Source organism: Serinus canaria, chromosome 5 (genome assembly GCF_022539315.1).
Source record: "Serinus canaria isolate serCan28SL12 chromosome 5, serCan2020, whole genome shotgun sequence".
In the NCBI taxonomy this organism is placed as follows: domain Eukaryota; kingdom Metazoa; phylum Chordata; class Aves; order Passeriformes; family Fringillidae; genus Serinus; species Serinus canaria.
Window position 1 is genome coordinate 21661331 of NC_066319.1, and position 20883 is coordinate 21682213.

The 20883-nt window shown below is 39.5% G+C and overlaps 1 protein-coding gene across 1 annotated transcript in view; it reads left to right on the forward strand.

The window, feature by feature from the left end:
- The window catches only part of HSD17B12 (hydroxysteroid 17-beta dehydrogenase 12), an 83098-nt gene that overhangs the window by 51462 nt on the left and 10753 nt on the right, over positions 1-20883 (forward strand). The window contains 4 exon segments of the mRNA XM_030240022.2: positions 3244-3308; positions 4191-4235; positions 14333-14367; positions 19762-19843. Coding sequence (XP_030095882.2) covers positions 3244-3308; positions 4191-4235; positions 14333-14367; positions 19762-19843 — 227 coding nt within the window.

Here is a 20883-nt window from a genome sequence, read left to right on the forward strand (position 1 = left end):
TGTTTGAAAAGAATGCTTAAGAAAATAGTGAATACAAAAATGCAATTAAAAATAACATTAAAGGATAAACCCCAGAATGCTCCCTACTACTTTTAACAGACTTGAGTACACACAACTCATGGCATCCAGTATTTAATTGCTATAAAAATTCAAAGCCATTGAAGTAACTTCAACTGCCAAGGATGTGTTTTGTGTAAAGGTAGTTGTGACACAGCTGTGAATGCCTTGTTTCTTGTTTCTGAAGGAAATAAGTTATAAAGAAACTTTGAAGAGTAAAATTAATGTACATTCTAATCTGTCCTGTCAAAATCCACTCCGGGAGTGTAAGTCTTGCAAGCTGCCTGTCACATAGCAATTGCTGCAGAATGGTGGATGGTTTAAATGTCTCAAAACACCAGCAAACCTTTTAGTGTGCAAGGTATATATCCACACTGGAAGGGTTTTTATTATTTCTTAGGCTGTGATTAGGTTATGGTGATTTACAAAATAATGAAAATCTGACTTTTTATAGCCTTGCACAAACTGGGCACTAAAGCAGTGTGTGTGTGTGTCAAATTTTGTGTAAGCTCATTAAAGGGAAACAAAGCATCTTCCTTGAACAGAGCCTTCTTCTTGCTTTTATTTGCTTGAGCATCTTGGCTTAAAACATGGTAAAAATGGCAATTAAATGCTCTAGAGTTGTGTATTCTCTAGCTGAGTTCCTCTGCTGCTTTTTTTTTTCCTTGCAGCCATTGTCAGTGTAGGTTTACAAAAACCTTTCTTTTGACTAGTCCCTTGCAGTTTTAGTAGCTCTTTTGCCCAAGATCACCAGATTACATGGTATGTGGGTGCTTGCTTTCCCCCAGATATAGCTGTATTAATAGCAACCATTTGCCAATGTAATTTTTCCACATAGATGATAGCTACTCCAGTAGGATAGCATTTTAATGCTTTTATGGTAATTAATCTCGTGCTTTAGTGCCTTATATTTTAAATTCTGTAATATTTGTTGGAATCCAGAATGTAGCTTTTGTTGAGCTGTGTTTTCTATGTTAGTGTGAGGGAAAACATGGATTTAAATGAGAACAGCCAGAAGGGTTGAGTTCTCAGGTTCCAGCATATTTTCTTCTTTCAGGTCTGATCTGGAACAGCAGGTATGAGAAGCACTGGTAGCACAGCACAGTTGCCAGTGATCAGTGCCGATTATTTTTTAACCTTATACTTGGAGACATAGGAGTCTCCACACGTACTGCTCAAGAATGAGCTTCTAATTATGGAGTTGCACAGAGTCTAACTAAAGTACTTACAGATTGAAATCCTTGTAAACTTCTTATTTAGAAGCTTCTTCTCACCCACGTAGGAAGGCTAAAAGAGTTTGCATAATGTTTTGCTGTGTGTTCAAAACAGCGTCTGTCAGTGACTTCGAACATGTGCTAGCTACAGCAATATGTTAAACAAGCAGAGGTGGGAAATCTTCCTTTTGCCATTCTTAAATAGCTTTGATTATTGAAAAGACTTTGTGATGGACAGTATCTTACCCTGTTGCTATCCATTTTTTCTAGTTAAAATATGGTGGTGAAACCCAAAACCTGATTTTTTTAATGGTCTTTTACAAACTTGCAGCAGGGAGGATTGCAGAAAATGGGACCCAGTCAGCAGTAAGGGGTGTGAATTCCGTGTGACTGTCTCTGTAGCATGAATCATATAAGCATTCTAAATTTGGACAGAATTACCAAGGTTAGTCTCATAACCTTGCCACAATTCATAGCCAAAATCCTTTCCAGAGAGATGGAACGAAAAATAGTTTATTTTTGGATGAAAAGAAGAAAAAAATTTGGTTCACTTCAGTAGCCAGACTGGATCTTCTTCCTTTTAAAAACTTTTCACCCTTTCTAAATATAGCAAATGTCTGCTGGGAATTTGCCAACTCCCAGTTCCCCTCAATTCCTCACCTCAATTTTTAAAGGGTATCTAAAAGCTAAAAATTTGAAACACACAGCATGACTAATGAACTTCCATTTATACACTAAAATCTGGACTAAAAGAGCTTGAGGGAATTCCGAATGAAGTTGGCTCACTTTGCCAGAATCTCTTCCTCCTGTTTCTTGCACATCCTGCATCTCTGTTGATACTTAAATTATCTTTCAGGCTGGATCTTAAAACGATAGCTTTTGGCACAGATGGAGGGGCTATTTTATTTTATTTTATTTTTTTCAAAAGACATCGGTGCCTTTTGACGACGTTTCTTGTCCCCGTGCAGACTCCTGCCTGGAGGTGCACAGTGCTGCTGAGCATACATAGCACTTTGGGATTCTCTGGGGTGTAAGACACTATATAAATGTAAAATGTTGCCACAGCAACCACATGTCACGCGATTCACTTGCGTAAGATGAACAACAGATACTTAGGAAGCGGAGATCCCTTTTGGTTGCTGCTTTTTGTCTCCATATCAATGTGCTCTGTGGAGTTCGAGGCTGCAGAGCAGCTCTGTTTTCGAACAGAATTAGAAGTTTTCTCCTGTTGGGGCTGGGATTTAGAGAATGGGTATTGGTTTCACGTCCGAGAATAAAACCGTGCCAGTGTAAAGTATTGAAAAAAACAAATCTAGGAGGTTTAAGTAATTCGATGCAGCTGTGAGGGTGACGGGAAGAAGGGTTTCCCGCGGGGAATCTCCGCGCAGGGAGGGCGGGCAGCGGCGCGGGGTCCCCGGCGGCGGCGGCGGCGGCTCCCCCGCGGGGCGCGGCGGCGCTCGGGGCGGGCGGTGCGGGACGCGGCCGCGCTGGGCTCTGCTGCCACCTCCCGGCCGCGCCGCGCACTGCGCCCGCCGCTCCCCGCCCGCCGCGCCGCTCCCTCCGCGGGGAGTGCGGCTGGGCTCTTACCGCACTTGCTGTATTGATTTATCGGAAAAATCCGTGTGAAACGGCTTCGCCTGCTGTCCCGCCAGGCAGCTGCTCTCTGGCTCGACACGCCGCAGACACCCGCGTCCGTGTCAGAGGCAGCGTCGTGCCCCCGCGCTGCGGGGCGTGGGTGCGAGGTGTTAAACTCGGCAGCTTGTGAACAATGGAGAATTAACGCTCACACATTAAAATGGCCTGTCCGTGTGCTCCCGCCCTCCACCGCCTGTGCGCGGGGCTATTTACAGTTGTTGAAACCCGGCCAAAGCAGTTAGAATGTCATAAATACAACGTGTTAAGCATTTAATTGCTTGAAAATTGCCATTAATCAGGGGGCATCCAAGTGATCTCATTCATCCTTTTCTTTCAGTCAACAATGTGGGAATATCCTATGCTTATCCTGAATATTTTATTGATATTCCAGAGCTGGAGAAGGTAAGTGCTTTTGTGGTACCTTCTAGTGTTCTACTGGGGTTAGCAGATATTTCAGAAATATTTAGGTTTGGTTAAGGAACCCATAAAATGAGATTTTCTGATTAGAATTAAGTGTTCAAAAGCTTGGAGATTTCCATAAGCAGCATAACACGATGCTGATGATGGCAGTCTCACTTTTTGGTGGTGTTCTTTACCTACTCTTCCCTGCTGCTTCTGCTCCTGTCCCTGGTCTCATCTGGCTGTTATTTATGAGCTGTTTTAGCTGGTGCTGGGGCACTTCAGTCTTATGTGACTGAAGGGGGGAGCAAGCAATTTCATGGATGAAAGCTGCCTAGTCCATAACACTTACAACACTTAATATGACCATTTTAGACAGTTCATAATGTAGGGACAATCTTGGTTGTACTGGATACATAGAAAACTCTGATTATGAACATTTTCACTGGTGCATGATTTTCTTTCTGAAACCCCTGTAGCTCACTGGGTCCACTGTGCTTTCTGCTTAAGTGTTGCTAAATATATCTGAATAAACTTAAAGTCACTGAAATGGTGAAGAATGAAATAAGTAGTTAATTTTAAAACAAAGTGTCAAAGGTAAGAATTTATTAACATTCATAAGTACTGAGTAGTGTTAGGAAATAGTGTCAGTGTGATACACCTGTGTGGTTCTATATTTAATGCAAGTCCCTAATCAAAGATGCAACCTGAACAAGAGCAATTCACAGACTTTTCTTTGAAAGCCTGGCACTTGTTCCTGATACTTGGGCAGGTAGGCAAGGAGAAAAGGCAGATAATTTATCCTGACACTTAAACCCAGAGGATGTATAAATATTGTTCAAATAACTTAAAATGAGTAAACCCCAAAACTTTGTTTTCTTGCAGATGATCGACAAAATGGTTAACATTAACATCATGTCTGTTTGTAAGGTAAGTTACCAACACTTCTTAATTCAAAACCAGAAAACTAGATTCAGTGGTCTGAGGGAATTACTTTGACCTGTTAGGTTACAGGTTCACTTTATGTCTTGGAGAAACCCAGCAGTTCTAATTGTAATATTGGACTGTTCTGATTGTTGTGTGAAATGTAATTTGTTGCAAAGATGCCTATTAGCTATTTGAAAGGAGCAAGGTAAGTACATAAACCAGCACCTAATGCTTCTTGACAATTGTTCTTCTAGTCCTTGTAAATGCTTCTTTCTTCTTCCCCTGCATCTGTGTTTCTTGGGGGGGGCAGCCCTTAGTTCTGCGTGTCTAAGGTTTTAGTACACTATAGTGAGAAGGTACTTACATATTTTCTGCAAAATATATGAGCAAGAAGGAAAACCAAACTCACAGAAGCTTGCATTAACTTTACTTCAGAAGTTACCTTCACTTTTTGGTATTTTAACTGAAGGTTTTATTAAGAAGAAATCAGCATGACTTCAGGCTAAAACATATGGCTGTTCTCTTGCTGATTAACATGAGGCCCATTCAAAAATGAGATTTTCCTCTTAGTATATCAAAGCTTGAAAAGGACAGAGGAAATAGCTGCTTACAAGTCACAGGGACGCTGTTAGTGTATTACCAGTGTGTGCTGATGAAACTCCTTGTGACTATTCACTGCTAAACCTGCATACAGAATACACTGCACGACACTGTATCTCTAGTAGCTATGGGTTAACCTTCTGCCTCAAAGCTGAAATATTAGAAGATTCAAAGATGGCTCAAAAGATTTGACTTTTTTTGCAGCTCTTCTGATTAGGTCAATTACTAAATACATCTAGTACAGTTCTTTTGGGGAGTCTAAACTCTGTTTGGTTTCCATGTGAGGAGGCATAGTACCTCTTAAAACAATGCTTTAATAAGATTCTCACACTTTTTAAAACATAGACAAACAATAAAAATGTAGCTGTTGTATGACTGAATGGGAATTGGTAATGTCAGCAAGCTCTTACATCTGTGTGTGTTTTATTTGACATCTCAGAACTACTTGCTGGAAAGTTAGAAATGCTATAACAGTGAGTCTTCAGAAGCCTTTCTCCCGGAAAATGACTGTGAGTCTGACAAGTACAGATTTTCTAGTTGGCCGAGAAGGACAACCCATGGTGTCTTCTTGCCCCCTGCAGGATTTAATCAGAGAAGTCAGTTATTAATGAGTTTTCTCTTAAGGAAAGTTTCTCTTAAGGAAGTCATTTAAGTTAACAGAGCTGCATCAGGTGTACATCTGAAGAAGTGTCATGCACAGACCTCCTCTGCTGAGGTGTGAGGTCTGTGCTGTGCCAGCAGAGGGAGTGCACTATTCAGTGATAAAAGAATTTGGGGTGTCAGTCTTCCCGGGAACATTCTGTTAGAGTAGAAAAGTTAGAGATGAACTACTTCAATACGTATTTTTGAAGATGGGAGGTTAGGGTAATAGTTTATTTCATACCTGAAGTTCCAGAGATGAAGCTAGACTGTGTTGTTTTCCAAAGTAAATTAATGCTTTAGTTGTAGTGTCAGTGTTCTTCAACAATTTAGCAAAATTGTCATACAGCTTCTTGTAAAATTTGCATCCTCTCAACCTCTTCAGATTTCTAAAATGGCTATTTTAGCACATACAGAAACTTACTCAAGATCTGCTGGCTGTGTGTTAATAGTGTTTTTGCTTCTGTTTGAAAACTTTTTCCTTGACTGTGAATAACTCCTGCTACTGCATTTAATCAGAATTTGAGCATGAGATTCCAAGCTTGCAAATGTTTTCTCCTGCACGAGCGTGTTGTGTAATTAAACAGTAGGCATGCCAGATGCTCAGTGTTTTGGGGAGAAGAACACATTAGAGATGTGTGCCATCTGTAAGACACTTTTTCAGGAGTACCCATAGAACTAGAGAATCATGGTAGGAAAAAAATAAATTTATGAGAAGTCTGTGTATCATTTTCTGTAGACTTTTAGGATGTAATTGTGTGAATATTTAGTTCTGTTTTTGAGGTTGATACCATTTCTTTTATACAAATTTGTGTGTGTATGTTTTTAAAAACAGTAATAAGAATATTCTCTCTTCTTGTCTGACTAAAACCATCAAATTTGTGATGAAAGAGAGCACAAAGTTCTTAGGCAAGAAGCTGAAGGTCTGCTGAAATGTGAAAGTACAGGAGAAGCAGAGCTACTACCTGTTCACACTCTACCCCAGTATCTGCAGATCCTTCAGAGATGTCATATAACCTGTGCTGTTATGTTCTAGAGCATTGGCATCCACTTCCTTGCCTTTTGGAGCATTCTTTCTCAGAGCATAAAGATGATGATATCCCCTGTCCTCTCAGTAGCCTGCACCATGTGCCATCAGCAGCACCTTTGGGACAGCACAACTCTTCTGGTGTGCGTGTCAAGTAACTCCAGTTCTGGCTGAAAGACCCCTTGGACTTGAAGTAGGAAAGTCTGGATAATTAGCTCAGAAATGTTGAAATCTGTTGTATTGATGTATAAGAAGCATAATGCTCATCCCCTAACTTATTGGTCCATCTTTTTCTTCATTAGTCAGCTCGTTGGAGTTCCTAGGGGACATGCAGTGTGTGAGAAGGGGGACACTGAGAGAGAAGACAACATCTTCACCTCACAGAACAAATTTGCAGACTAGTTGGTCTCGCTGCTCAGTGTTTTTCCCAGCTGCAAAGTATCTAATACTATGGAATTTTGGCAGCTGTTTTGAAAATTTGTTCCCAGTCAGACCTTTTAAAATCTGTGTCTTTCCCAAATCCTATTCCATGTTCCCCTGCCTGCCCCCATCATGTCCTTAGAACACTGTTGGATTAGATCACCCATGAGCCACACAGTCATGCAATTTTGGGGTTCACTCAGTCTGGCAAGAAGTGTTGATTACAGTGATGTGCCTTTAAAGCACCCTGTACATCACTTAAGCCACATAAAACTGCTTGAAACTTGTTGGAAATCTCATGTCTTTTAAAATACTGCTTAAAAAATTGACAAAATATCATCCTCTCCCCCAGCCAAAGTAGATGCTTTTTAAGCAGTCTGGGCAATATCACATTTTTATGGTGATGTGCAGTGCAGGAGTTACTCTGGTCTTCATATAACACACACACACACAAAAAAAGTGTTATAGGTCTTGATACCATAAATAAACGAAGATTTTTCATTTGTGGTATTTTCTCGGGAGAGCTTGAGACTTAATACAGTCATATACAAGGACTGAATTGACAAATAAATGAGTAAGAAGATGAGGTAGTATATGTAGTTTCATGGTTCTTGTCATAATCTCATCTCAAGCTTCTGGTGGGACTTAAATAGGAGAACTTTAATGATTGCTGATAGCAGTTTAGGTAATGTGGATTTGTATTACAACTTTTGGACATCTTGTTGCATTTTGTGATGCAAATATTAGTGGCATTGAGTGAAATATTAGGTCAAAATCTCTGGGTTTTTTCATTAACCAGCAAGTGTTCAAGTGTTCATCTTACATCTTCTTGAGTCGATTCATCTTTGTGTTCTACTACAGCCTTTAGTTTCACTTGGGAAAACAAACTTGGTTTGGCTGTTGGCTTAATGTTGTGAAAGCCAAGGGTGCTAGAACTGCTGTCCACTGGAAAAAGTGAGAAGGTAATGGGCACAGAGAAGAGCTTCAAATGGCTTCCAGGAGCCCTTGTTTCTCCTTTGAAAGCTGCAAGAGTTACTTGGTATGGAAGGAACGGCAAGTTTGTTACTTCTTTTGCAGCATCACAATATGCTAATTGCATTGGGAGTGAGGCATAAACTCTTGGAAAATAAGCAGGACTAAATAGTTAAGGGAGTGCTGGCTTTAGTGGTTGATCAAGCAAGGAGCTGAATTGGTTTGCAGACTATTATATTGTGGGGGGGATGCAAATTTTAGGCTTGCAGGCCTGGCTTTGCTTGGAAATGGGCAGTAACAGATGAAGAAGGAGAGTAAATTATGTACATGTACATTCCTTGTGTCTGTGGTTGTCCTCACGTTGATGACTTCACTCGTGTTTTATATTGAGTGTCAATACAAAGGGCTAATGGGCCTTACAACATCAAGGATTTTTGTTGTCATATTTGAGATGCTTTTAATTTTCTCGAGACTTCAGAATACATAAATACTTCATGTTGAACTGAGATCTGGTGTCAGCTGCCCCTGTAATGGAGGAGAAGTGAGAGGTGAATTCCACCAGGTTGTGAATCCCAGGGAGGACATGGGAATGACTACTACAAAGTCTGAAACTGTGAGTTTAGGAAAGAAAGCAACAGCAGAACCCAAAACCAATATAAAATAGAAAGGAGGAGCAGAAGTTAATGATTTTAAGAAAGAGGGGAAATATTCTTGCGCAGACCTGTGTGTAGAAAGAAGGAAAGCCTGGGGAGCTGCAATTCTGAAAAGACAGTAGGAAATGACATCTCTCTCTGTGTCTCCAATGTGTGTTCAGATGGGCTAGTACAGCCAAATACTGCATCTGTAAAGGTAACTTACCAGAAATCAGGTGGTAGTTGCTTGTCCCCTGCAAGAACCTTATGTGAATTTTTGTGTTTGCTGTGGAAAGGGTCACAGTAAGTGGAACGTAATTCTGAGGACAGTGACAACACTGACTTGTAAGAAGAGATCACTCTGTGTCTGTGAGAGAGTGTGTATTCCAGTCTAGTCGAGAGATTTTTTACATTTATATTCAAAGTCATAATCAAAAAGGGTGTTGATGATTTTGCCAAGTACATAATACAAGTTTAAAGCAGAGAGGGACAGTTGCCAGTGCTTGGAAAAGGAGTAAGCATCCTGTGAAGGTGGTCATGGATATCATTCAGATGGCCCAGAGGGAGAAATTCAATGCTGTGGTTTCCCACCTTGCTGACTTTGAACTTTGAGAGTGTGATACACAGAAAGCTGGATCAATGGAAATGTAGCTGCAATAAATATTTTTACACAATAGTCAGAGAAGCACTGGGAATTTTTGTTCAAAGTACAAGTAACTTAGGGAAATTAAGGAAATCTTATAGTTCTGTGGCTTTCTGTAGATTTGGGGTTGACACAAACACATATTTTGCCTCCTGAAAAGAGAAGAAAGTTCAGCCTTATTATTTGAGCAGTCTTTGTTCTGTGTAAAGGGCAAAAGGAGAAATATGCTAATTTTGACAGCTTTCAGTTTTTAACTTCACTCCAAAAGTTTGTGGCTCTAAATAGGGACAACTTTCTCTTCTAGAACTGTTGCTCAGAGGAAAGTCACTGAAAATGAACATGGCTTGTTACTTTCATAGTTCCTGTTTTACGTCTGGTGCCCCTGACATGGCCACATGGGTTACTGTGAGTTGAGCTGACCTCAGGTTTCCTTGCTAGTTTTTACAAATACAAATAATTCTTGTTTGGCTTGGGGTATAACTGCATTAAGAAGTTACTGTTTCAAGAGGGACACATTAAAAAACTTTGTAGATGCTGAGAATAGGCCTCACAATCAATTTAACTGCCAGTGCATGAGAACAGCTCCTTAGATTGTCAGTGTACCCTCTGCAGGTGAGGGTGCCAGTTAATTTTGTTAAACAGCTACTGCATTTGTGAGCTTGTGTGAATCCTCTGCCCAGACACTCTGGAGTTGTCTCATGGTAGCAGTGATGTTTTTGTACATGAGTGGGTGCACCACAGGGAATCCCTGATCTTTAAAAAGTTATATTGCTCTGTGTTGTTAAAATTTCACCCCAGGTTTGTGAATGAGGGAAGCTTCTTCAGACAAGTAGAAAACTTGTCCAAGTTCTCAAGCCTCACCCTTTGTTGTATTTGTATAGCTCTAGTTATAGAAAGGGTGTCATTATACTCTTTTGAAGTGGAAAGAATGACTTGCTGTCCTAACATCGTAGAATGATTTGTCTTTATGATTTATATTTGTGAATATACAACTGTGGTATTAGATTTCTGGTGTTGTATAACAGTTGTGGGGCCCATAAGTCTGAAGGGTGACTTTGAATATTTATCTCACCTTTTCCTGCTGTATTTCAGTAGTCTGAGTATCACTTGAAAAATATTCAAAATTTTACATATTATTCTTTTCAAAGGCTCTACTTCTGAGCTGTTGCTTGGAGCACATTGAGAAAAGACTACAATGCAGTGATAACTAAGAATGGGAGGTTTTCTTCTGAAGAAAAATCACTGGAAACCCATGGTTATAACTTCCAACTATATTTGTTGGTCCTCTAATTGCAGCTTTTAATTGTAGTGCCTGCTTTAGAACATAAATCTAGCCATAAGTCTGTCTATTCTTGTATTTGCAAGTAGGAATCTTTGCTTGGTTAGGGTAAAAGTGGTGTTACGTTTTCCAGAACTAGAAGGTGGAGGGCAGGTTTGGTGAGGAAGAGTGGACAGTGCAACCAGTGCTTGCCAGCAATGTAATAAATGCATTTGCAGATAGAAGGACATAAAGAAATGATAGCTGCCTACAAAAGATGTCTGAACTGGTCTGTAATCAGTCTCTACCTTAAGTTGGTCACTTGCCCTGAGCATCCTGGAACTTGAGATCTGGATGGTTAGGTATGAAAGAAGTTGACTTAAAAACAAAGCGACCCTCCAAACCAAAGGAACTATACCCCAGACTCTATGGTAGCATTATGAGTGTATGTGAAATAATTGGAAAACACACAAAAAACAGAGTGCACCAGCCACTCTTCGTGGTTGTGTGCTAAGCATAACTTTTAGCCAGACTCTGTAATATCAACTTCTGATGCTGAGTAGTCTGTCCTGAAGAAATTTGTCAGATGCACATGCTCACTCTGCTCTAATGCAAATTTTCAGAAAGAAAAACCACTTTGTTTTGGATGAGCAGTTTTCATGCAGCCTAACTACTTGTCTGGAATTAACTAAGTTTTCATTTGTATTTTCAACTGTAGCACACATATTTCTGTGGAAAGTGGTATTCTTTCATAAAAAAGGTTATGTGAGGGAAGCCTAACCATGTTCAGTAATCACCAACTGAAGGCCCTCTTTTTAGGGTAGCTCCCAACCCCTCCTTTTGGCTTCCTGACACTTCCTTCTGCCTGTATTAAACTGCCTTCAAAGAAACAAGCACTACTGTAAAGTTCTGTGACATCCTACATGCAAATTCCTATAGATTGACTTGCAAGGCTTTACCATTTATGAACTACACACCATTACAGAACTAACTATCTCTAAAGAAGATCTAGCTGAAATTTAGATTCTTTATCTGGGAGATATTTATTCAGTTCTAGATGTTTTGCTTTTGAGCTGCCATTTTCCCTAATGGCATGTCTGATATTACAGCTATTGAAGATGAGTGTTAACCAGTTTGGCTGTTTTGCATAAGGATCATACAATGCAAGCAGGGGGTAGACACCACTGGCACTATTTATTAGTGATAAAACTACATTTCTGCTGTTAATTGTTTTATTTGAATTAACACTGAAAATATTTTACATGTGTGTAGAGTGTATAAAATTGCCAGACCTGAGCATGGCTGCAGAGTCCCCTGCCAGCATTTTTCCAATTGTGCACTTTGAGTGTGCAGTTGGCTGGGTCAGGTGAGTCTGACTCAGAGCGCTGCCTTCTGTTATTTTGCTCTTTAAAAATAACTGTATTTTTACATCAAGATACTGAATATTCATAAATAATTTTTTTACACATGACAAGGTGTAAAAATACTGATAGAAATTTTTGCCCTATATCACAGAATTTTGAAATTCCCTCAAAATAGGAATTTTAGTAAAATAAATGGAAGTGATGTTGAGTATGAAATCCAGTTTTGCCATCAGTGTTTTCTGTGGAGAGGAAAAAATTTTGACTGCCTATTCAGCTGAACTTTAGAAACAAACCATTTAATGCAGGTGGTAGTGAGAGACTTCTCGATTTCTCCCCAAATTGTATACCTATTGCTGTATTTCAGCTGTCAGTGGCTTCATTGTTTTTTATTTTATGTAAGCCCACCAATTATTGTAGCATATTTTAGTAGCCAGCAGGTTTGTGGTAAACTGTTAGAGCTGCTTGGTGGGTTGCAATTTGGATTTAAACCGTGAATGCATTTGTGTGGATTTATGACAAAGTTTCAAATGTGGGGTCTCCTCTACACTATTGGGAAGTTGTGTGCTGGTTTTTCAGATCATTTATGGGTTGCCTAAGGGAAGGCAGTTCCAGTCCATGTCCATGTGCCAATCTGTGGAGATGATATGCAGCATTACACTGCCCTGAGAGGCAAGAAACAGTATGCTGCTTTTTGCCAAGGGATCTGTGGAAGAGATCATAAAACTTGGATCAGATAAAAGCTCTTCCAGTCTTGAACTAGTCTTAAAATCAGGCCAAATCATTCTTTATCCTTGAAGATTAAAATAAATAGTTGTTTCTACACCTCTTTTGGAGCATTAGTGTATTAAAAAGCTCATGTGTGCTTAAAGTTAATACTAGAGGGTTTTTTGAAGCTGCATCAGATCTGTTTAGCTTGTTGGTGCTTATCAGCTCTGAATACTTAGTTTGACTTCTGGGGCAGTGCTGACAGCACTGTGTGTCAACAGCTGACTTCATGAAAGGAAGGCCTGTTCAACTCCTGCCTGCACAGTCCCTTATCAAATCTGTCATGCAGTGTGGCTTGATGGCAGAATCTGTTCTAAGGGAGAAATGCCAATAAAATGGAAAACACAGCCCTTCTCTAGCATTTTCTTTGTGTGTCAGCTGCAATCAGCTGAGATTGTTTTCTTTTGTGGTTTTGTTTTTCTCCTTTATTCCTGAAAGGGTATGTTTTATAATTAAAAATAAAAACAAACAAACAATAAAACTTCAGACCCAGATTGAGTCATATGTGAGGGCTAATGCAGTGGTGATAATAAAATGAGTAGCTTCCTACAATAAAATTTGTTTCTTTGTAATCAAAGTGCTTGCAGGTGTTTTGTGTGCCTGTATATGCTGATTTCCTTTGTGCGTGTTTTTCTTCCTATACTATTCAAATATTCCATGTTTTATTTTAAGCTATCAAGGTAATTTGGGATCAGTGGGAGTTTCATTATGTTTTGATGTGTGCTGGTTTTAGTATTTTATTACCCACCCCCATGTTCTCAAAAACTTTGTTGGAACACCTTTTGGATGGCAAATGTGGTAGCAGTTTATTTTTCTTGTGTGAGCTGTCTTTGGTGTCAGTGACAATTATTCATAGGGTTACATGGGCCAGGGCTGAATTTGACAGAAGGAGAATTTTGATATTTTTTCAGGAAGGCAGAAGTTTTGGAATTAAATTGTGTTTTAGGATGGTAGTAATTAGTAGTAGGAAAGTTAACTATTTTACACTAATTAGAATTTTGTCCAAGTTTGGATCAATGCTTAATTTGTTTCCCTTGTCAGAGATGCTCTGTCTGCAACTGGGAATCTTGTTTTAGGATCGCCGCTCAGGAGAATCCTTCAGCCAGCTTATAGATGGATCACTCAGTCACAATAAAGGCAGGAGTTTCCAGAGCAGTGAGGAGGTTTGCTAGGCAACTTTCCTCTTGGGGGTATAGCTTTTCCAGTGTGAAAACATCTGGGTAATCAGCAAAAAATAGTTTGGAGTCTTAAGTATTTTCTGTAGGTAATAATGTAGGAAACTCACATTCACTAGTTCTGTCAGTGCTCTTGCTACTCCATAATTTATTTTTGTCTTAAACTCAGCACTTCAGTAAGCTTAGCTAAAATGTATTGGATAATGATTTGAATCTTGGCATAGGTGGTAAATTTAGTCAGGCTTGAGGAAGACAGGTGTATTTTGCAGGGAGAGAAAGATGGTACGTGTACTGTAGTACTCTGGTGTTTTAATGTTCTTTAGAAGCCATGGATGCTGCAGAGTGGTGAAGACATTTGTTTTATTTACTCTTGTGCTACTACCTAGATGGGTTCACCAGATTCAGTGCACACACTACTTGACAGAGCCAAGTTATCCAGGTAGAATAAAAATAAACTGCCTACGCAAAGTATGGTCTCTGCTTCCCCGAGCCGTGCTTGGGGTGGAGGGGGTGGCAGCTGCTTCTGGGAGGAAGGGAGGCTTCCCTCGGCCTCTGGCTGTCTGCTGTCTGCATTCTCAGCCATCACGAATGTTTTCCTTTTGCAGATGACACGATTGGTGCTGCCCGGCATGCTGGAAAGGTGAGTCACACTAACACTATCCAGACAAAGTCATCATTATTTATAGGGGAGAATCCTTTCTTGAAAAATTCATTACTGTGACTAATCAGCCTAGTCTCCATGTTTTAATGGCAGAGTAATGCTGGGTGAGTCACGCTGATGGTGCATGAATCATCAGACGGTGGAAGCCTTTTCCACTCGATTCCCTTTTTATTTTTCCTCTCCCTTCTCCACTGTTGTGGTGATTCCTTTTAGAACAGAATTAAAAAGCCCGTCTGACTCATCAGCACTAACTCAACAACCTGCTATTCTGAGGGGGTGGTTACAGTTCCTGGGAATAACCTTCTTAAGGCTATTTCTCTAAGTCATTGTAAGTAAAATGGATGCAAAGAATATGTTCTCATTATACAGTAGGAGGTATATTGAGGAAAGGCTGTGATCATTTGGAAAAATAGAATTGGAGACCAGCTCTTCAGAATAACACACCAGTGTCAACAGGGAAGACATGTACTGACTTCCCAGCTAGCTCCCAGGTGAAACCAAAAGGTTCATGATTTCCATTTAGTCTTCCCCAGGCTGTTTTGCAGCTGATGTTGGCTCTGCTGGCTGCTTGCCATCTCTCTTGGGGTGCTAACCCCGCCTTGCTGGGGGTTGCCCTGGATCAGGCTTGAGCTGTGTTCACAATACTGGGGAAAACTCTGTAGAACCATGCAGAATAATATGCCAGGAGGAGTCTGTATATGGGGCAAGCCTCCAAATCTAGCAAAGATGATGAAAAGAAAAAAGGTTTATTTTGTGTCATCCCACTGTCTGAGAGTCTTCATTGCAGAACAGAATTCAGTTATTCAAGTGTTGCACAGATGCTTCACTTTTAAAACAAAGCTTCTTCCTGGGTGCAAACTGTCAGAGCTAGCAGTCAGTATGGGAGTCTGCAATCTAGCACATCAGGATGATGGTGAGCCAAGATTTTTACTTAGCCAATCATGAGATATGAATAAGTTTATTTCATGTAAAGAGATTTGAGCCCAAGACTGAGCTCTGGGGCAGGAGTGTAATATTTCCCAATGAAGCCAGAGTAGAGGGTGAGGATTGTTATAGTACAAGGTTGATACACACTTAGGGCCTCTAGATCAGAAGCTGCTCCTTGTCCTTGTACTGTTATTGATAGATAAAGGGACTTTTTTTTTTGTGAAACCACTGTCGTCTGAAGGTGCCTACATGACCAAAACATTTATACTTTTGTGGGGTTTTAGTGTTGTTTCATTACTAGGTTTTGGAACTTAAAACTCCTAAGTTTCTTCTCAGTTTCTTCTTTGTTTTAAGAACTATTGTAGCTATCCATTTGGCAGAGTTATCTCTTCAGCTTCTCAGGATAGAATGGTGTATACTCTACTTATAGAATATCCTGTATAGGTTTTTCTGTTCCACATCCACACGGGTAAGATTACTTGAATGAAAGGCAGCAAACCAGGATCCTGCTGATTTTTGGTTCTGACTGCCCTTGAGCACACATTGTCTTTCCTCTTACTTCTCTAACTGCATGACTACCTCAGGGGTTCTGAGGATAAATGTTAAAGAAGCCTGGAAAGAAAAGGTTAATAGTGATTAAAAAGAATTAAATATGCATCTTGAACTTTTTCCTGAATATAAGGAGCCACTTTAAAAGACTGCTCCATTTGGATGACAGCCTTGCTTTTCATCTCAGGGAAAAATATTTGAAAAAGCTTCCATTATCTGTTTGGTTTTTGTGAATTTGGTTGGGTTTGCAGTGCACAGAAGCAATGCCTGCAGCTGCCAACTCCTGCACAGTCATAGCTCACAGGCCATTAACACCAGTAGGAGTCTGTAACCACAGGAGGACATGGATGTCCAGCAAATCCCAGGGCATGAATTGGAGCTTGATTCAGCTGCTCTTCAGGTCAGCCATATATTTCTCACATGGGACCACAGGCTAGAAAAAGGGCTCCAGGCTCTAAGAATAAGGCTAGACTAAGAATCTCATTGTCATTCCTCACTTGTTCAAGGAGGAGAGCATGTTGAGTAGATAGATGTGACGTAGCGTGTTAGAGCATCTTGCAGCTTGCTCTAGTGAGTATTTGAATGTTGGTGTTATGACAACATATTGCAAGATAAATGCAAAAATAGAGCATACTTTGCATGCTTTGCATCCAGCACTGATAAGAGTAAACAAAGCTGCATCTTGGTGTGCCTTTTACTTTCCTATTTATAATAAACACAGCAGCATTAGATGAATGCCACTTCTGGTAATGGCATTTAGATTCTCTGCTGTGACTTCTCTCCTGTGCCCTGAACATTTAAAGTGACAATTTATTATCTGAAGCTTCCTATTATACTTAAATGAGCAGTTCCTGTATAAATACTCAGGCTACTATCTGAGATGGGAAACTCATAGAACTGAAAATCAAGGCTTTATGTCTTTGGGAACAAAAAACAAGCCACCACCACCAAAAATCAGTTGGCTGTTGCTAGACAAATACCAAACTATGGTATTTATTGCCAGGAAAGTAGCAAGTGCATAATTACATTACAGAAGAAGCTTGCTCTTTCCACTTGGCATGCAGCTGGAGCAGGCGCTGGTTGCCACAGCAACAGGGAGATGGCTAAATATAGCCTCCCTGGTGCTGGACCACTTAAGGTAGAATGACTGGGAGGTGTGAGGGTGTGGGCCTGGCTCTCTTCATCTTAACCAACTTTTTTTGTTTGGTTCTGTTTTGTTTTTTTTCCAATTAACGGCACAGTTGAATTAGATGGAGACAAAATTTCTTTTTACCACACTGATGCTTGAGTAATTCTTCAGATCCCTCCCTAAAAACATTTATTCTGCAATTCCTGTAAGAAGCAGAATTGTAATTGGAGTAATTGAAAGGGTTCCCCTACTCACAGGCTTCTCAATTTCATTTTATCTGGAGGTTTTAAGTTACGAGCTTTTAAGGCTAGGTCTGTTTTCTTTAAAATGTAAAAATACAAACCACAAAACCCCCAGTGGCAGTGACTGCTTCAAGGAGACCAATACACAGAGCTTCTGCAAGGGGCTGTTATTAATGTTTTGTGTTTCCAGGAGGATTGTCTTCACTGGGTCAGACCATTAATTCACTCCATCTAGGTGGTGGTCACGACTCCTGCTAGAAAGTTGCAGTGTAGCCAGACACTGCAAGACCTGTGCTTGCAGCCTGCATGTCAGCCTCTCTTCTAAAGCTTCAGTTTGTTCTAAAAGCGTGAGGCTTGTGTTTATCCTCATCAGTGCTTATCCTTCTTTGAATCCTGTTAAGCTTTTGTCTTCAGTTAAGTTTTGTGGCAAGTACTCCCTAGTCGGAATATGAGAAGAGCACTTTCTTTTTTTGGATCTAAATTTCAGTCTTTCCTTTAAATAAACATCATCTTTCTTTTGTATTCTGAGAGACTGAATCAAGATCTTGATCTTTTTCATTTGTTAGTATGTGTACTCTTATTGTGGCTGCTCTTAATAGTCGCTTAAATAAATAAATTGATGTCTCAGGGTGGATTTTTTTCTTCTCTTCCCCTTTCTTAAATCATCAGATTCTTAATATTTCTGTCCAGTATTTGGAGGGATAAAGATGGTTTGTAGACTGTAATACAATATTTTCGTGGTGGTGGAGGATCTGTCTCTGCCATTCCCAGCATCCTGTTGTTTGGCTGGTTTTGATGACTGCTGCACATAATAGAACTCCTTGCTCAGGCTTTTCATGGAGGGGACAGTTGGTTTAGAGTGTTGCAAGATTTGTGATTAATTCACAATTTTTTTCTTTAGTAAGCATTAGTTTGGTTATTGATAATAGATTATTGATGCACTCTTAATATTGATTTTTCATCTGCCATTTTGTAGTCTGTTCACATAGCAACCTGAGCGTTTTAAAAAGTTCTTTATAGTATTCTCCAATCTTATAATCTCTTAAAATGCATAAATACTCATTTCATTGCTAATCTCAATTTGATCTCATAAATAAATATATATATATATATTTATATATATCACAGTCACCACCTGTCTTGATAGTAAAAACTTCTACCATCCCCTGTTAACCTTTTGCCTTCTTGAAAATTCCTGATTAATTTGTGATCCTATGCTTTCCATGCTACATATTTGGAATAATGTTACTACCTTATTTCACCTACCAAGCCTTGCAGGGAAGTCCTGCAAAACACAATGAACTTTGGCAAAGGTGCTTGAAATCCTGAATGACTGAAATTACTCTTTTCTGTCTCATTTGCCATCTCATTCCTTGTGACAAATCAGTCACAGATGTGATTTACACTTCTATCATGGCACAAGCCATGCTGGTTTGAATTTATTGTCATGATTTCCAAAGCATTTATATTGTTTTAATTTTTAACAGTGACTTTTATTACTGTTTGTTTTTAAGATGGTTACTTAAATGATTGTGGCAGCAGTGGTGTAGGGTGGTTGAACAAATATGATGGAAACTCATGTGAATCTGCAGGACTTGAGCTGTGTCATGTCTACCTGCATGAGTGTTCTCACTGCACTGAGCATGGCATATTTATGCTATGTTCAGGTAAACTGGCTTGAATTTCCAACAGGGTAGGAAGATGTAGAGATTTCTTTCACTGTGTTGGATTATTTTGCAGGACCTTCTAATAGCATAATTGCCCTAATTTGCATAAAGCTTTTAAAATTAATTCTTTTTTCAACCTAGCATTAAATATGTCTGGTTTTATAGGTAAAACTAGTCTCAGAAATAGATATGGCTCAAATCAGTCTATATTGGGAGGTCAGGAGCCTTCCTGTCCTACGTGTATGTGCTTCAGAATGGCTTGACAGAGCAGGTGGTTGCTAATTTCAGGTATCTTTACCAAAATACTGTTGATGAATACCTTCAGTGTTGCTGTAATACAGCTGTAAGACCATTCATTTTCTGTGTTCATCCACTGAATATCTTCCATATTCATTAAATTCTGTATTTGAGCAGTAGATTCAGATGCTTCATCCATTATGAAGTAATATTTAGAAGATGAAAGTAATTATCAAAGTGCAAATCATACAATGAAACTGTGTTGCCATTTCTGCCGTCTTATCCCAAGATGTACAAGTTCCTCTTGATCTTGTGCCAGTTTGACTCAGTGGTTTTGCATAGTTTAGCTCATTTGTGTGTGTGTATGTGTATGTGTATGTGTATATAAATACAAATTTGATTCTCTTGCTGTATTGACCTTGGAGTTGTTCCTGATTTATACCAGCTGCTGGGATACTTTTAACTGCATAAAGTGAATTTCAGTTCAAGATTTGGTTGGGGGTTTAAAGAGATCTTAATCTCAGTTGCGTTCTAAAGGGTGTTTTAAGGCTTGCTGTAATTTTTTTGAAGCATGAAAGATGTTTCCTTTATTTTGTGATCATAGATCTCTGATTCCTTTCAGATCAAAAGGGATAATCCTGAATATCGCATCAGCTTCAGGGATGTGTCCAACTCCTCTGCTGACTCTTTACTCTGCAACCAAGGTAAGTGTTCCTTTCCACACTGAAATCAAGTGTCAAACATAAGGCAACACTCACAGGAATAAATGTTTTGGTGTCCATCTAGTGGTGCTTTCATGAACTAAAATTACAGACTTCTGTCTTGAGTTTTTCCAATAGTGGAAGCTGGAAGGTCGAGAGAAAACCGAGTGCAAGGGTTTACTGGCATAGAGATGACTATTTTATGTATTTCCTCATGTATTCCATTTTTAAATGGAAAAGGATAGTAGTGTACCAAGCAAGCTTAGTGCAAAGCTGAGAAAGGACATTGACTAAGTTTAACACACTTTCTTATTTTGGTTTTGAAACGTCTTTCCCCTAAAATCTGTGATGATTCTATGATCTACATTTCATCTTAAGTTCATCTGCTCTGGTTTCTCTTTGTGTTGCTGGGACAGTTTCATCTTTTTGCAGCTGGTCTTATGGTTTTTTTCCCAAAGATACTTTCAGGGGATTCTAAAATCTTGCCCTAAAATATCTCCAGTGAATGCCGTAAAGACAGAGTGTGAGTACCCAGCATGGAACTGAGGCATATGTGATAAAACAGAATGAAAGAGACATTTACACTGGTATTAAAGCAGTATGGCACTACAGTGCATACCTGGTAATTACCTTGAATATTTCAAGCATCTCAGAGTCGAAGCAGAACCTTGACAGGATGAAGAAACCTTCAGTGGTGTCATTCATGTCAGAACAGACTCACATTTCCTCTAGACTCTCAGTAACATCTTCATATTCCCAGAAGGCAGTTGATGCACACTATTTTATTCATACTAAAGGAGTGCATATTTAAGTTTAGAAGCCTGAAGTAGCTTTAGGTGATAAAATTTCCCCTTGAAGTAGCTGTTTTCTGAGAGGACAGTTTTTTGTTTTAATACAAATGGTCACTTTGTTGTGGCAGTGCTTTCAGCTCTATGGAATCAATTGAGCTGCTGATTTTAGTGATATTATATCTTACACTGCTTTGGTTAGTCTTTTTTTTCAATGGGAATCTGAAATATGTCTTCCCCTCCCCTTAAAAATCT